Source organism: Vipera ursinii, assembly GCF_947247035.1.
Source record: "Vipera ursinii genome assembly, chromosome: 2".
NCBI lineage: Eukaryota > Metazoa > Chordata > Lepidosauria > Squamata > Viperidae > Vipera > Vipera ursinii.
Window position 1 is genome coordinate 139,692,630 of NC_139513.1, and position 15,490 is coordinate 139,708,119.

Below are 15,490 nucleotides of genomic sequence, written 5' to 3' on the forward strand. Positions count from 1 at the left end.
CAGATAACTGAGTTTGTTCCAAGTCTTGACCAGGACCTCAGTAGAACCATGTGCCAGAGCTTCAGGGAAATACTCCAGTTCCCTCTGAAACCTCATTGGTTCATCAATGGCCTGGGGTTAGCCAGTTGAATAGGCCCCCAACTTCCAGCAATGGAAGGCAGTCATAGAGAAATCCTGGGATAAAAGGGGCATGATCTAACCATGGAAAGTGTATCCTCCCCACTTTAGATTATCCCACAACCATCCTAATCTTACATGTTAGCTCCTCTGAGAGTTGGGCCCTGAATAAGCTGGACCAAGTCTGTGATTGTTACAGTTCCCAAGGCTCACTGGGTCACCTCTGAGTTTGGGCCAAAGAAAATGGGTTAAAATGCCACCACTACTACCACCACCACCTTGACCCAAGACCGGAGGACTCCACCAATCTGATGATGGAGTAACGTACTACCACAGGGAGGAAGGCAGTTTAAAAAAAAAGAAAAAGAAAATCTGTATCTCTGGACTGATTAAAAATGTACTGTGTTTAGTTTACCTTAAGGGAAGCAGCAAAGGGAACAATTGTTAAGGTCAAATTTTATAATATTAAGTCCAGTGTTAAGTATTAGAAAATAAAAACCATGAAAAAGTAATTTCTCTCAAAGCTACAGTTGTCAGTGACAAAGTATCAACACTAAAGTTCAAACACAATAAATTGCACTGAATGGGCAATATTTTTATTGCATAATTAGCAGTTAAAAGTAATATTGCTACACCACAGACACAAGTTGGAAAGCTAAGACATCCCAACCCAATGGGATTTTTTTTTCATAAAACATTGCAGAAAACTATCCATCCTGCAGTCAAAAAGAAAAGATAAGGGGTCTTCGTAGCCATGGCTTTGTCGAATAAAATAACTTGAGACTGTATCCATCTTCTGTAAAAACCTGTTTGTAGATAGACTCCTGGCAACCTTGGCCGGCCACAACCAAAACCAAAGCTGCTGATCCCTACCAGATAGTACCTGGTGACATCTGGCAGATAGCATGCAAGAGGACCACCGCTGTCTCCCTGGGACATAACACACCAACAAGAAAATAGCAGTGGAGGGAATTCTCAGATATTAGAGGGAAACATATTATTATCCAACACATTTACTTAACCCGTGAAGCATACTTTGCTCAACCAGATTTTTAAATCGTAATTGGCTGATATAGCACAATCCATGTATGTATAAATATTAGCTTGGTTCATATGTTAAGCTGAGCCAAGTATTACGGCTCACTGCATATTCTCAGCAAAGAAATTATGGGCTGCACCTTTCATGATTTGTCAGGGGAAAAAATGGTTTTCTGTTAAGATACCACCTCCTGGAAATGGAGGTGGTCTTGCCTTGGTTATACTGCAAAATGTGCAAGTCAGTCTCTCACAATCTGATCATGGGAACTCCACAGCAGACCTCCTGGTACTTTTCTGAAAATCTAGTCCTCCAAATGGTAGCCGCCAAGAAGGCATTGGGTAAACAGCCATTCAGAGAGGCACCCTTGAACCTTCCTAGTTTCAAAGCTGGGTGGAAGCTTAAATATTCTGAAAATATTTACTTTATAGCATGTTTGATCACCCATCAACCCAACTATTACAGCTGGTTAGGTCCAGGAGAAGGGCCTTCTCTAGCATTGCCCCTGCTCTCTGAAACATCTATTTCCTTCCCACCCACCACCCACTCCCAGAGTAGTAAGGTCAGCTCCAACCCTCCTGACTTTCCACAAGAGCCTATGAACAGGCTCTGCCAGTTAGCTTGGGGCTCCAATGAGGGAGCATCACAGTGGAGGTGGGTCACAGTTTAACAACAGATCACACGTCCCCACCCCCATTTGCTTCCACCCTCCCCATCTTTAAATGGCTAGTAGCATTTGACTTGTATTAACTTATGTTTTTCATATATATAATTTTTATCTGTTGTGATTGTAAGCAGCCCAGAGTTACTGTGTGGTAAGATGGGTGGCCAATAAATTTTATAAACAAATAAAAGTGCTCTATAATTAAATTCTCTTTTACCTGACAACCATCAACTCCTCCTTTTACAGAGCCGGCACAAAGCATTTTGTCTTTCACCATCCCTGCATACCAATCATGCTTATTGCAAGTTGATATTGGAATAATATCGACCCGTGCTTCTTGTAATACATCTCTCTCTCTCTCTAGAATGAAAATTCAAAACAAAACTGGAAGTACTACTATGTCTGTTTCAGGCAAAAATGTAAAAATGTTGGTGCAGAATATTCTTGCTACTTTGTAAGAATCCTAAACCTAACATGAACCCTCCTTGCTTCCATCTAGTGACCCAGTCACTTGCCCAAAGAAAAATTAAGAGATTCTTTCAGCATTTGGATATGAGATGAATTTTATGTGACACTTAATACAGCCAGTAAATATACAGAGAAGTTACAATGCAATGCTCTTTCTGCCAGACTTCTTTCTCATTTTTTTCAATGGGCAAACGTTTAACTGTTAGGTCAAGGTTGTCCAACTTTGGCAACTTTAAGACTTGTGGACTTCATCTCCCAGAATTCCTTGGCCAACAAGTCTTAAAGTTGCCAAGTTTGGACACCACTGGTTTAGGCAGTATTGAAGTATAGTAGTGCAACTGACTAGAACCAATGTTAAGCAACCTGTCCTTCATAGCATCTATGGTTATGTCTATGAGCTGAGTGATCAGCTAACTTCCCGAAGCAAGAAAGATGTTATTGACATGCTCAAAGAAAAGCAACATGGTTAAAGGTGCACCAATTTTTAATGCAGATTCAGGAGAATCTGCATTCAGATCTCATGAAAGATAAAAACAGGTAAACTAACTGTAGAAAAATATGAGAATACATGGACTTAAAGACTACCTCAAAGGGCTGACAAGAAGGGCAGAAAAATGATGCGAGAGGTGGGGCCACAGTAGTGCAGAGCAGAAGGAGAGGGGCAAAGTACACCAGTCTTTTTAAGTACACCAGTCTTACCTTATTTACGTAACCTACAAGAACCCTCTGGATTTCTCTAGTTTGTGTCTCAGTTCATTGGGAATTTGAGGCATGTGGCACAGATCAGCCAAACATCTGGGCAGTGAGTTTGTTCCCGGCTAGGAATAAGACACATTTTATGCAACCCCCCAAATATCACCTACCAATTAAGGGTTTCAGCTGCACTCTGACTGAAGAGGACACCTCACCCTAAGAATGTCTAATTTGTCTTTAACTCAAAGGGGAGTAGTACCTCATTTCTGGATAATTTCCATCCACCACCAAAAAGGAACATTCAGGTTTAAATCCAACTTTCTCATTCTTAATAGACTAATGGGAAGGGAAAATAAAATTTCACCTTTTTCTGTTGTCTGTCCCCATCCAGTTATAAAACAGGGCATCTCATCATTAAGAGCAACAGGAGCATCAGGTATACAAATGGGCTGGATATACTGATTGAATTTGATAGACTCCATCAGTTTGAACAAGACAATGTCATTGTCATAGGTAACCTTGTTAAAATCAGAATGCATAATGATAGCCCTGATCCGGCTCTTTTTAGTATGGACGTGGTATCTAGAAAGATGATGCAATCCAATCACAGCTCTCCAAAACGAAGCGACCCTAGAACAGAATAAAATCCTATGTAGAAATCAATGCGAGCCGACTGTGGAATTGCAGTTTTCCAGAACTGGAAACCTGCACACTTTTTCTTACCTTTAAAAAAAAATTGTTAATCCTTTTTAGATGAAGAGAAAATGAACAAGCAAAGGGAAAAATAATAATTAATGCAGAGATATAGTTATCAGTAAGTGGACAAAGTTGTTACTGAGAGTGTACAGTTAGCGCTCAGTATGTCCTTGTTGGAAAATTAACTATAAAAAACAGAATACATTACATTATTTTTACAATTTGAAAAAAGGATTTTGGAGCTTTTTTAATCTCTGAACTGAGTTGCAAAGCCTTCATTATTTTGGCATTTAAGGATATCAGAAATGGATTAAACAAGAACAGAATTAAAAACATTGTAGGTAAATAAATTTCCCATATAATATTTACAAATTTTCATGTATTTCTGATTTTGATTTCTTGGTCAAATTCTTTTTTGCTTTTAAAAAACACTTTAGAATCTTACATTTGCTGTGCTGTATCATATGGAATATATTTGAAATCTATTTTTTGCTTACATTTGGTTAATCTGTTGCGTATGCTGTTAATTTTGCCATTAGTGCAAATTCTCCAACTTTCAGTTCTTAGTCTAGTCTCTCTTTTCCAGTGTTGTGCCAGATTTATCTTTGGAGCCTTGAAAATGTATCTTAGGAAATTGTCCTAAGAGAGATCTTCTTTTTCTATCTATATAATCTTCTACAGTAGATCATTTAAGATTTTTAGCACCTTTCTATATCTCTTGAGCATTTTCTGCATTGTTCCTTACATATGTTTGGTCTTTTTCAGTCTTCCCTGAAGTAGTTTCAAGGTCCTTTTTGTTGTTGCTATACTCCTCTGGCAATGGCAGATGGGTAGTTGATACAGAGACAAAAGACATTCTGCCCGGTGGTTAAAAATAGTATTTAATGCAGCTTATCCATCATGCATTCAAAATATCAGTCCAGACTCCCCAAGCAGGAGAGAAGCAGAATAAGAATAAAAATAAAAGACTGATAAATGGATAATGATGCAGGAGTGAAAACAGACATAAAAATAAAATAAAAGGAAATAAAAATAAAACTGAATAAGTAAATGAAATAGATTAAAAATTGGCTTTTAGAGGGAGCTCTTGACAGTAGATGCGAAGGGGACATCTTCAGAGCCCTTCCTCTTTGTTGGGAAGAGAAATATGAGGTCAGATTGGTAGTTCCTGGGAGGACCTTTGCTACTAAGATCCATGGGGGAAGGGTTTGTTTCCGATTCTTTCAGGCCTCCTGAATAGCTGTGGGAAGTCCGATTTTTTTTTAAAAGCTTGATTAATCCAGGGACTATTTGCCTTCTCTTTTGGGGAGATAACTCCCTCACCTCCCTATCTGAGTGATTCTGAAGGATCTAAATCAGGGGTAGGTAACCTTGGCTATTTTATGACTCGTGGACTTCAAGTCCCAGAATTCCATGAGTCATAAAGAGCCAAGGTAGCCTACCCCTAATCTAAATCATAAGCTAAAAAAAGTGAGGCCTGTATATTCCTCCTCCATTTGGTGACCTGACTCTTCTGCTCATAATCACAGTTATGCCTCTGCCTAAGAGGTGGCATCAGAAGAGCAGGGCACCATCTCCTCTCCTTCAAACTTCTCCTGTAGGTTGTCCCAGGTGAGAAGCACTAACATGTAATTTCTCATTCCTCTGTATCTAGATGAATTATCCCTGGCACTAAACATGGCAGTAGCAAGCTCTGAGGAGGAAAAAAAAAGAAATGGGAAAGATGAAGAACAAAAAAGAAAGGAAGTTTAGCTTGGTTTGGCCACATGGGAAAAAGGCAGAGGTTCCAGAGGTACATGGACTCTGGAGTAATAAAAGCCTGGAACAATTTCCTCTCACGGGCACAATTTCAAAATCATGTAGCCATTTCCTCTAATATGAATGAGAAGAAAACACCCACTATGTCATGCTAAAGGAAAATGTTTCAGATTATTCTAACTAGCAAAACATGATCATGATGGTCAGATCAGATCAAACCCAAGCTGCTGGCAGTGACTCTAAAATGTCATTTTAAGAATCCCACTCCCATCTGAAATCTCTTAGTAGCCTACAAGTAAGAAACACAGCAACATCAATATCATCCAGTAGATGTCAGGCACAAGAAAAAGTCAGCACTACATGTGAAGATCCAATTAAACTGATTTATTACTACTCAGGCCTATGCATAGGGATCTACTCAACTAATGGTTAGCACCTTTGTGGAGTTAGAGTACATGGAACTCAAGGAGGGAGGGGGTGGATTTAGACCATTTGTGGCTGCCTAGAGATTCTAGGCTCATTCGTCTCGACTCTGCCCCCAGGTTCTGCCACTCCTTCTCCTACATCAGAACACTGTTTGCCAGTTATTGACTAAACTCTATTCATTATTAAATGGAGATAGGATTAAATTAAGATTGGGAAAACCACATGAAAGAGCAGTCATTGAACTGTAGATTAAAGCAGAGGTCCTCAACCTTTTGGGCACCAGGGACCGGTTCCATGGAGAGAGGGTACGTGGTTTTGTGTGCTGCCTGCATCCCACAGATGGGCCTTTGCTTGTTTGTGCAGCCCGGCTGCTGGCATGCCGCAGCCCGGTACTGGTCCATGGACCAGAGGTTGGGGACCCCTGGCTTAAAGTACTAAAGCCAACATCCCAAAAATCAATAATTTAAACCTATGATCCTGAATCGACAACTATTTTGGGCTTTATGCTTTTTAACATTTATATTTTATAGGATTCCACTAACATAGTTGAGAAGTTAATTTATATTGCTAGTTCATGTATGATATGCCATACGCTAAATAAATTGGCTTTATGGGTTCCTTTTTATAATTAGGAAAAATTACATAAGGAGTCTGACGTTTGCTACATTCAGTATTAAAAATCCCAAGGGGTACAATTAGAGTTTCTAGAATCCCAGCCAAAGTTTCATTTCATATATTCTTGTTCTTCAAAGCTCACAAAAATCATATTTGGAAACAGAAATTCTGAGGGCAGTAAACATGTTTACTATTGTATTAGAAAAGAACTTAGTACTCAGGTAGAAAGGCCACAATCTTTAACCCATTAGCCCTGAATGAAGAGATTTCTCCACTTTGGTAAAAAAAAATTGGGTTTTTTTAGACACAATTGTTTGTAAGTAAAAATCCTACATAAAACTTACAGTTGAAAATGGAACCTTATTTAAGATTCACCTGAAGCTCCAAACAGAATGTCTGCTGAATATAACTGAGTAAGCAGTTATAATTCTACTTTAGGCGTGAAAGCTGGCTGGGTGACTTTGGGTCAGTCATGCACTGTCAGCTCACCTCACCTCACAGGGTTGTTGTGGGGTAAATAGGAAGAGAAAGGAGTATTAGGTATATTCACTGCCTTGAGTTGCTTATAAAAATAATAAAGTTGGGATAGAAATAAATAAAAATATGCCAGCCTCAACCTTCCTTTTCAACAAATCTACCTAGATTTGACCAATTTTCCTTTTTCTTAGGTCCAGTTTATTCCAGTCCTCCCCTCTCAGGTACTTTGCTTCTGAGACCTCTTTTGGTTCTCCCTAATAGATATTTTTTTTATTCCTTCAAGCTATTTTATTTCTTGCTCTTTAATTTGAGCAGGGGGTTGGACTAGAAAACCTCCAAGGTCCCTTCCAGCTCTATTCTTTCAAACTTGGCCCTTTTATGACTCATGGACTTCAAATCCCAGAATTCCTCAACCAGGCATGCTTGCTCAGAAATTCTGGAAGTTGAAGTTTATGAGTCATCAAAGGGCCAACTTTGAAGACTCCTGATTCTATCTTCAGCTTTCTCCAGACTATATTTCTTTCACTAATGTTTTTATGGCTGGTTTACCTTTCCCGCACATTTTGAGTTTACTCAGCTGTAGTCTTACTATCTAATACACTGATATCGCTTTTGTTCATACCTATTGTATGATAGAATTAACTAAAACACACACATAAACAAAAACTGCCTATTTAGCTAAGCTTTTTAACGTAGTGCCTTGCAGAGTTATTTTTCACCTAATCTCATTGTGAACTGGTTTGGGATAATAAAAGTTAACGTCAGCAACATATAGTGTTCTAACACTAATATTTTACTACAAGTTCAAGAGGACAAGATTGATTCAAAAATGTATTTATAAATTCAATATAGGCTAACTAAGCTTTTTCTTCTTCTATACTGATAAGAATAGTTTTAAAATGGAAGACAATACATACGTCCATTCTTTAATGCAGTGTGCAGCTGTCAACACCGAGTTGTGATTAATTAATGATCCACCACATACATGACCAAATCCTTTACCAAAACGATAAAGCTCAAGACTAACTTGCCATGGCCATCCACCAAGCTGAGCATCATGTCCACCAACAATTCGTGTCCCTGTTACTATGTCATCCACAACTGGCCTTGTTCCGCAATCTAGGAGGCAAAAAAGACTTCCAGCAGTCCATGTTTTAAGGATAAACCCCTTGATCAGCAATGGCATGTGTGCAGTAGGTGCTAAGATGATGGTTGCGCACTATGGGAACAGCCAGCCTTTCTTTTAAACCAGAGGCACCTCTTGATATTGATGATATTCTGATGGTGAGGAGTGACATGATAGCAGAATTCCAATATTTGAGGGGCTGCTACAAAGAAGAGGGGGACAACTTATTTTCCAAAGCACCAGAAGGCAGGACAAAAAACAATGGATGGAAACTAATCAAGGGGAGAAGCAACCTGGAATTAAGAGAAACTTCCTAACAGTGAGGACAATCAACCAGTGGAGCAGCTTGATGTCAGAAGTTGTTGGTGCTTTATCACTCGAGGTTTTCAAGAAGTGCCTGGACAGCTACTTGTCTGAAACGGAATAGGGTCTCCTGCCTGAGCAGGGGGTTGGACTGGAAGACCTTTAACGTCCCTTCCATCTCTACTCTGATTGATGTGTGCAAAATACAGGCAGCTTGAAATGCACCTCCACTTCTCCCTCCCTCCCTGCGAATTCCTTATTTCAGATGCCTTTCTTTCTATTTAAGTCTCCCCACCCCCATATTCCTATTCATATCCCTGCAGACATCCCCTTTATCCGCCAGAGGTTCTGTTTCTTTTGGTGGGAAATCCGAGGAAATCTCCAGGGCACCCACCGCCACCCTGCCCAGGGCAGCCTTTATGGCTGTTTGCAATGATCGGCTGCTTTGGAGGACGAAGAAGCCTCCCAATTCAATCTTTTTTAAAAGAGCCCATCGGCTTCGATGGGCGCGACTTCCAGCTACGCAAGTCCCCCAGCAGCCCCTGTTTCCCCCGTTCCCCGCTTGCGGAGTGAGTTGCACCCATAAGTGAGATTTGCCCGCCCGATCGCGAGGCGCTCTTGTAAGGAGAGCTTGTCGGGGAGTTGTAGTAATCTGGGGAAGACCAGCGGCGGCGCTCGTGCCTTTGGCGGGCCTGGTTGGGTCGCGCTCCTTCGACGGCTGCCTTACCGGTTGTAGGAATCACAGAGGACCAGGCTTTGGACGGGGATTCAGTCAACAGGAAGAGCAGCGGAAATAAGGAAGAGAGCGGCGCGCCAAGCCGCCTCAGCATCGTCGATCCGGACGAGAAAGGGGGGGAGGGGGAAACCGCCCGCCCGAGCTCTCTCGCTCGCCCGCCTTCCCGGCAGGAAGGACGCCCAACGGCGGGGAGGCGCCCGCGAACTCCGCCTGGAAGGGCCGTTGCGACACAGCAACGGGAGGCCAGGTGGATAGAAGCGGGGGAGGGAGGGGAGAAAGGAGGAGGAATCGCGATCGCCGCTCCCGCTGCCGGTTGGACGGACGCGCGCAGCCACACACCTACCTACCTACCTACCTATCTCTCTCCTGGAGTAGAAAGGTAGCTGACCGCAAGCTTTCCATGGTTGCCAGACATAGGCAGCGTTCGGAGAACATGGGAGAATTTTGCTCTTTACGTCCCCCTTCAAGACGGCGGAGATTAACCGGCTTTTCCCTCCTTGAGGGTAGCCTTTAATCAGATCTGTCCGGTGGGAGGGGTGGGAATTGTAAGCCAAGTGTTCAGAGGACAGACAGCTAGGGAAGATGGATGTGAATGAAGCTTCACACATGTTTGTGGCAAGAAAAATCTTCGTCGGGATCGAGTCCAAGCTGGGAATAAACAAAATGGAGACTGCTTTACAAAAAGGTTGTAGTTTATTGGAGAGCGATGCCAGACAGAAGCGTGGCTCTGAGAAAGCTGACCACATGTTGCTGGGAGTGGTGGGTTTTTATACTTTCTGGGGCTCTTGAAGTTTCCTGTTCCTGTTTGATGCTTTGTATTTCCTGTGGTGTGTGTGTGTGTGTCTGTCTGTCTGTCTGTCTGTCTGTCTCTCTCTCTCTCTCTCTCTCTCTCTCTCTCTCTCTCTCTCTCTCTCTCTCTCTCTCTCTCTCTGTGTGTGTGTGTGTCTGTGTCCCCTCAGAGGTCATGTCTTTTAGTTTGGGTGGTGTATGTAGATTTTGTCTTCCTAATCTCATAGCTTCTAGCTTCCTGGCCCCAACCTTCCTGAATGGATTGTTACATCTTCATTTCTAAAAGCTGGTTTCTGCTGAATTTTCTGGCTGGGGCAGGGAGAAGTTTCTGCCTTTTAAAGATCTTCTCCATTATTCCTTTGGAGAAATATATTCTGCCTTTTTAATATTCTCCAAAATATTTATTTCTCTGGATTTTTCCCACATGTTCAAGTAGCAGTTTATCTTCTAGTACTAGAAGTTCTTAGGGAATATAATGTAAAACTAAACTGTCTTGGATATTGTTCATTGCTTCTGTACAGAATTTTCTTGATTCAGGACTTGCTATTCATTGGTGCCCTTTATCATATCAATTTGAGATTGGAATCATCTGGCTCTGGTTTTTAAAAGACTCCTTTTTTTTCCTCCCCCCCCCAGTGATTGTTTCTATCTTCAAGGTATTTCTAAATGATGTTGTAATACTGCCCCTTGTCTCTTGTAACAACTCTCTGAAATTTTGAGATCTTTTTCTCTTGGTTTTGTCTTTTCTTCTTGGCAATTTCCATGGTTCTGACGTCCTGTTTGCTTACTTTTGTTTAGTGGTCTTTGGAAGTCTCTCTTCACAGTCAACCTTAACTTTTTAAAATTTCATTTCACTGATTCCCTTTTACAGAGTTCAGGATTTTAAATGATTCTTGGTGTTCTACTGGAAAACGGAAGTTATATGCTTATCAAACTGGCTATTGTGGAAGCCACCAGCTTTCTTCTTCTAGCTTAGTTGAATGTGAAACTGGCACAAGAACAGCTTGTGATCTGTTCAATAACCAGCCCATGGCCACATCTTTGCTGAGCTCCAGTGATGCCCTCGCTGTGATGTCCCGTTGCCTGGAGGCGGTTCGGGTCTGGATGGGGAGGAACAGACTTCAACTCAACCCTGACAAGACTGAGTGGCTGTGCATTCCGGCATCCCGGGACATTCAAAATGTTCCATCTCTTTCTATGGGGGGTGAGCTGTTACCCCCCGTGGATAGGGCTCGCAACTTGGGAGTCCTCCTAGATTCACGACTTACCTTGGAAGAACATGTAGCAGCTGTGACTAGGGGGGCTTTCGCCCAGGTTCGCCTGGTGCGCCAGTTGCGGCCCTATCTGGACCGGGATGCCCTGTGTACGGTCACTCATGCGCTCGTGACCTCTCGCCTTGACTACTGTAATGCTCTCTACATGGGGCTTCCCTTGAAGACCACTCGGAGGCTCCAACTGGTACAGAATGCGGCCGCGAGAGTTGTCTTGGGAGTTTCCCGGTACTCCCATGTTACACCTTTGCTCCGTGAGCTGCATTGGTTACCAGTTGTCTTCCGGGTGAGGTTCAAGGTCTTAGTGATGGTTTTTAAGTCCTTACATGGCATGGGTCCGGAATACCTCGGGGATCACCTGCTGCCGGCGTCAACTCCCCTCCGCCCCGTGCGTTCCCACAGAGAGGGCCTCCTCAGGGTGCCTCCGGTCAGAGAATGCCGGCTGGTGGCCCCCAGGGGGAGGGCCTTCTCTGTGGGCGCCCCGGCTTTGTGGAATCAGCTGCCGGTGGAGCTCCGGATGGCACCGGATCTCTGCTCCTTCCGGCGCGGGTTAAAGACCCACCTATTTGAACAAGCTGGCCTGGCCTGATGGGGAGTTAATTTGGGTTTTAAATATTGTTATATTTTATTGTTTTATCGTGGGCATTAATTTAATTCTATTTTAACTTTTGTAGTTTTGTATTTTTATCATATGCCCTGTTCACCGCCCTGAGTCCCTTGGGAGAAGGGCGGTATAAAAATTTAATAAAACTAAACTAAACTAAACTCTTCGATCACATACTAAGTTATTTCTGTGTAAACTGGTGAAATGCAAGTGTATGCAGTAGGCATTGTTTTGATTCTTGAAAACTCTTAGGAATGATGAAATCATAGTAACTAAGATTTTTTTATATATAAATTTTTATTGCTTTTATATAAACATATATTTAAACAATATATATATATACATATTAAAAAAAACAAGACATAACATAAACACCGCCCTGAGTCCTTCGGGAGAAGGGTGGTATATAAATAAAATTAATAAATAAATAAACAATACAATCAACAAAAATACAACAAAAATACTTAACTTCTGTTATTCCTAATCTTTCTAATCATTTTCAGGTGACTTCTTCGAGTCCCCCCTATCTGCGTTTCTTCATTAATCATCATTAGCAATTTCTATTTCATAATTTTAAATCGTATTTAATATCTATCTATATTTAATTTCTTATCATTTAACAATCATTTCATATTGTCCTTAATATTAAACATTAAACTCTAAAACTACAACTTATAAACACTTCCAAGTCCATTTCAAACTAGTTGATATAACGATATTTCTTCAAATAGTCCTTGAATTTCTTCCAGTCTTCTTCCACCGACTCTTCTCCTTGGTCACGGATTCTCCCTGTCAGTTCAGCGAGTTCCATATAGTCCATCATTTTCATCTGCCAGTCTACCACCGTTGGTATTTCTTGTGTCTTCCAATTCTTGGCTATCAAAATTCTCGCCGCTGTTGTGGCATACAGAAAGAAAGTAACATCTTTTTGGGGAATTTCTTTTCTGACTATACCCAATAAGAAGGCTTCTGGTTTCTTAATAAATGTATTTTTCAAAACTTTCTTTTCCCAGAAGTCTTTTACTATGGGGCAAGTCCACCACATGTGGTAAAAGGTTCCTTCTACAGCTTTACATTTCCAGCATTTGTTATCATATGTATGATAAATTTTTGCAAGCTTAACTGGTGTTAAATACCACCTATACATCATCTTCATCATATTTTCTTTCAAAACATTGCATGCTGTAAACTTAATACCGTTTTTCCACATCCTGTCCAAGTCCTCAATCATAATGTTATGCCCCACATCATTAGCCCAATCGATCATCACTGATTTCACTTGTTCATCTTCTGTGTGCCACTCCAGCAATAAATTATACATCTTGGAAAGGTTCTTTAATTTTGTATCTATCAGTAACGTTTCCAATTTGGATTTCTCTATTTGAAAACCTCTTTTTTATCCATTTTATACACTTCATTCATTTGGTAATATTGAAACCAATCATCAACATTATCTTTCAGCTGCTCATATGTTTTTATCTTAAATTGGTCTCCTTGTATCAATATATCCTTATATTTCAGCCACTTGGTTTCCAGATTTGACCTTTTCTGGGTCTTAGCCTCTAGTGGCGAAATCCACCTGGGTGTTTTACTTTCTAACAGGTCTTTATATCTCATCCACACATTAATCAATGACTTTCTAATTATATGATTTTTAAAGCCTTTGTGGACCTTTGTCTTATCATACCATAAATATGCATGCCATCCAAATACATTGTCAAAACCTTTCAAGTCTAATACATCTGTATTCTCTAACACAGACATGTCAAACACAAGGCCTGGGGGCCAGATCCGGCCCGCGAAGTGGTTTCATGTGGCCCACAAAGCCATCCTGGAAACAGTGAGGGAACGGCCCTCACTGCCTTGGCCCTGGCCCAGAGACCCTCCTCCTGCCAGAGACCCCCAGATCTGTCCCACTCCTGCCCAGACCCCCATAGGCACCCTTGATGCGAAAGATGTAGAGCTGGCCACGCCCACCCAGTAGGCCATACTCTAGCCACGCCCACCCAGTAGGCCACGCCCACCCTGGCCATACCCACCCGGCCCCCTGAGGGCAACCGCAATGCTGATGCGGCCCTCAATGAAATTGAGTTTGACACCCCTGCAAACACAAACCAATCTCTCGACCAGCAAAAAGCAGCAGCTTCAAAATAAAGTTTCAAATCCGGCAGGGAAAAGCCCCCTCTATCTTTTGAATCTGTTAATAGCTTGAACTTAATTCTAGGTTTTTTCCCCTGCCAGATGAATTTTGATAATACCTTTTGCCATTCTTTAAAACAATTCAACTTTTCAATAATTGGAAGTACTTGAAATAGAAACAACATTTTTGGCAATACGTTCATCTTAACAACTGAGATTCGGCCCATCAAAGACAATTTCAAATTTGTCCAAATATCTAAATCTCTCTTAATTTCATTCCACATTTTATCATAATTATCTTTATACAAATTCAATTTTTTTGCTGTCATATTTACACCCAGATACTTCACCTTTTTTACAAACATCAAACCAGTGGCTTCCTGTAACTTACTTTTTTCCTCTAATGACAGATTTTTCCCCAAAACTTTGGTTTTATTCTTATTCAATTTAAAACCTGCAACATGTCCGAACTCTTGTATTATTTCCAGTGCTTTAATTGCACTGGTCTCTGGATCTTGTAATGTTAAAACCAAATCTTCAGCAAAGGCTTTTAGCTTATATTGTTTCAAACCCACTACAATCCCTTTCACGCCTTCCTCTTTCCTTATCATTACCTGCAATTATTGCAGGTTCGCATCCCACCAGGCTCAAGGTTGACTCAGCCTTCCATCCTTCTGAGGTAGGTAAAACGAGGACCCAGATTGTTGGGGGCAATTAAGCTGACTTTGTAATAATGCCGCTTGGGGTGTGTGTGAAAGCCCTAATAAGCAGGCATATACATAGAATGAAGGCTACTGCTAAAACTTGTAAGCCGCCCTGAGTCTTCGGAGAACGGCGGGATATAAATGGAATTAAAATTTTTTAAAAAAATATTTAGCAAAACTTCCAGAACCGTAATAAATAACAGAGGGGAGAGTGGGCACCCTTGCCTGGTACCCTTTTCAATTCTAATTTCCTCTGACACCACATTATTAACTATAATTTTTGCTTTTTGCTCAGAATAATTTCATTTAAACCATTCATAAGACTCTGCCCAACCTCCATATTTTCAAAATTCTTTTTCATAAAACTCCCAAGAAATATTGTCAAAGGCCTTCTCCGCATCAATAAACATTAATATAGCCTTAGAGTTCTTTTTGGCCTCTAACCTTTCCAAAATATCAACTATGTTCCTAATATTGTCCTTCATATGTCTACCAGGTAAAAAACCTGCTTGATCATGATGAATAAGATCTTGAAGGACCTTCTTCAGTCTTGCAGCCAAGATATTAGCAAAAATTTTGTAATCCACATTTAACAAGGAGATTGGGCGGTAATTCTTTACTTGAGCTCTGTCTGTATCTGGTTTAGGTATCAACGTAATAAAAGCTTCTCTCCAGGTCTCAGGTGCCTTAACCCCCTCTAGTAATTCATTACATACTTCCATCAGTGGCTGAATCAGCCAGTCTTTCAGTGTCTTATAATATTTTGCTGTCAGTCCATTAGGTCCTGGTGCCTTGCCAATTTGCATTTGATTAATTGCTGCCTCCAATTCTTGTCTTGTAATCCGGTAATTGAGTAGGGTCCTTTTCT

General features: G+C 41.1%; 1 protein-coding gene across 1 annotated transcript; it reads right to left on the reverse strand.

The window, feature by feature from the left end:
• Window positions 1-249: 249 nt before the first annotated feature.
• On the reverse strand, window positions 250-9,239 carry LOC310633686 (transmembrane protease serine 12-like). The gene is made up of 5 exons (XM_083351539.1): window positions 9,107-9,239; window positions 7,868-8,069; window positions 3,343-3,608; window positions 2,035-2,177; window positions 250-1,047 (listed from the first exon to the last, which is right to left on the reverse strand). The coding sequence occupies exons 1-5, from the start codon at window positions 9,207-9,209 to the stop codon at window positions 805-807; spliced, it is 957 nt and encodes a 318-aa protein (XP_083207665.1). The 5' UTR covers window positions 9,210-9,239; the 3' UTR covers window positions 250-804.
• Between the last annotated feature and the right edge of the window lie 6,251 nt (window positions 9,240-15,490).

What these genes read in the sequence shown, in the direction of transcription:
- LOC310633686 (XM_083351539.1), bottom strand. Translation starts at nt 9,209, where the DNA reads ATGCTGAGGCGGCTTGGCGCGCCGCTCTCTTCCTTATTTCCGCTGCTC. An exon ending in CACTGCATTAAAGAATGGAC is followed by an intron (nt 3,609 to 7,867) that starts GTATGTATTGTC and finishes ATTCTGTTCTAG; the next exon opens with GGTCGCTTCGTTTTGGAGAG. An exon ending in GAGGAGTTGATGGTTGTCAG is followed by an intron (nt 1,048 to 2,034) that starts GTAAAAGAGAAT and finishes GTTATGTCCCAG; the next exon opens with GGAGACAGCGGTGGTCCTCT.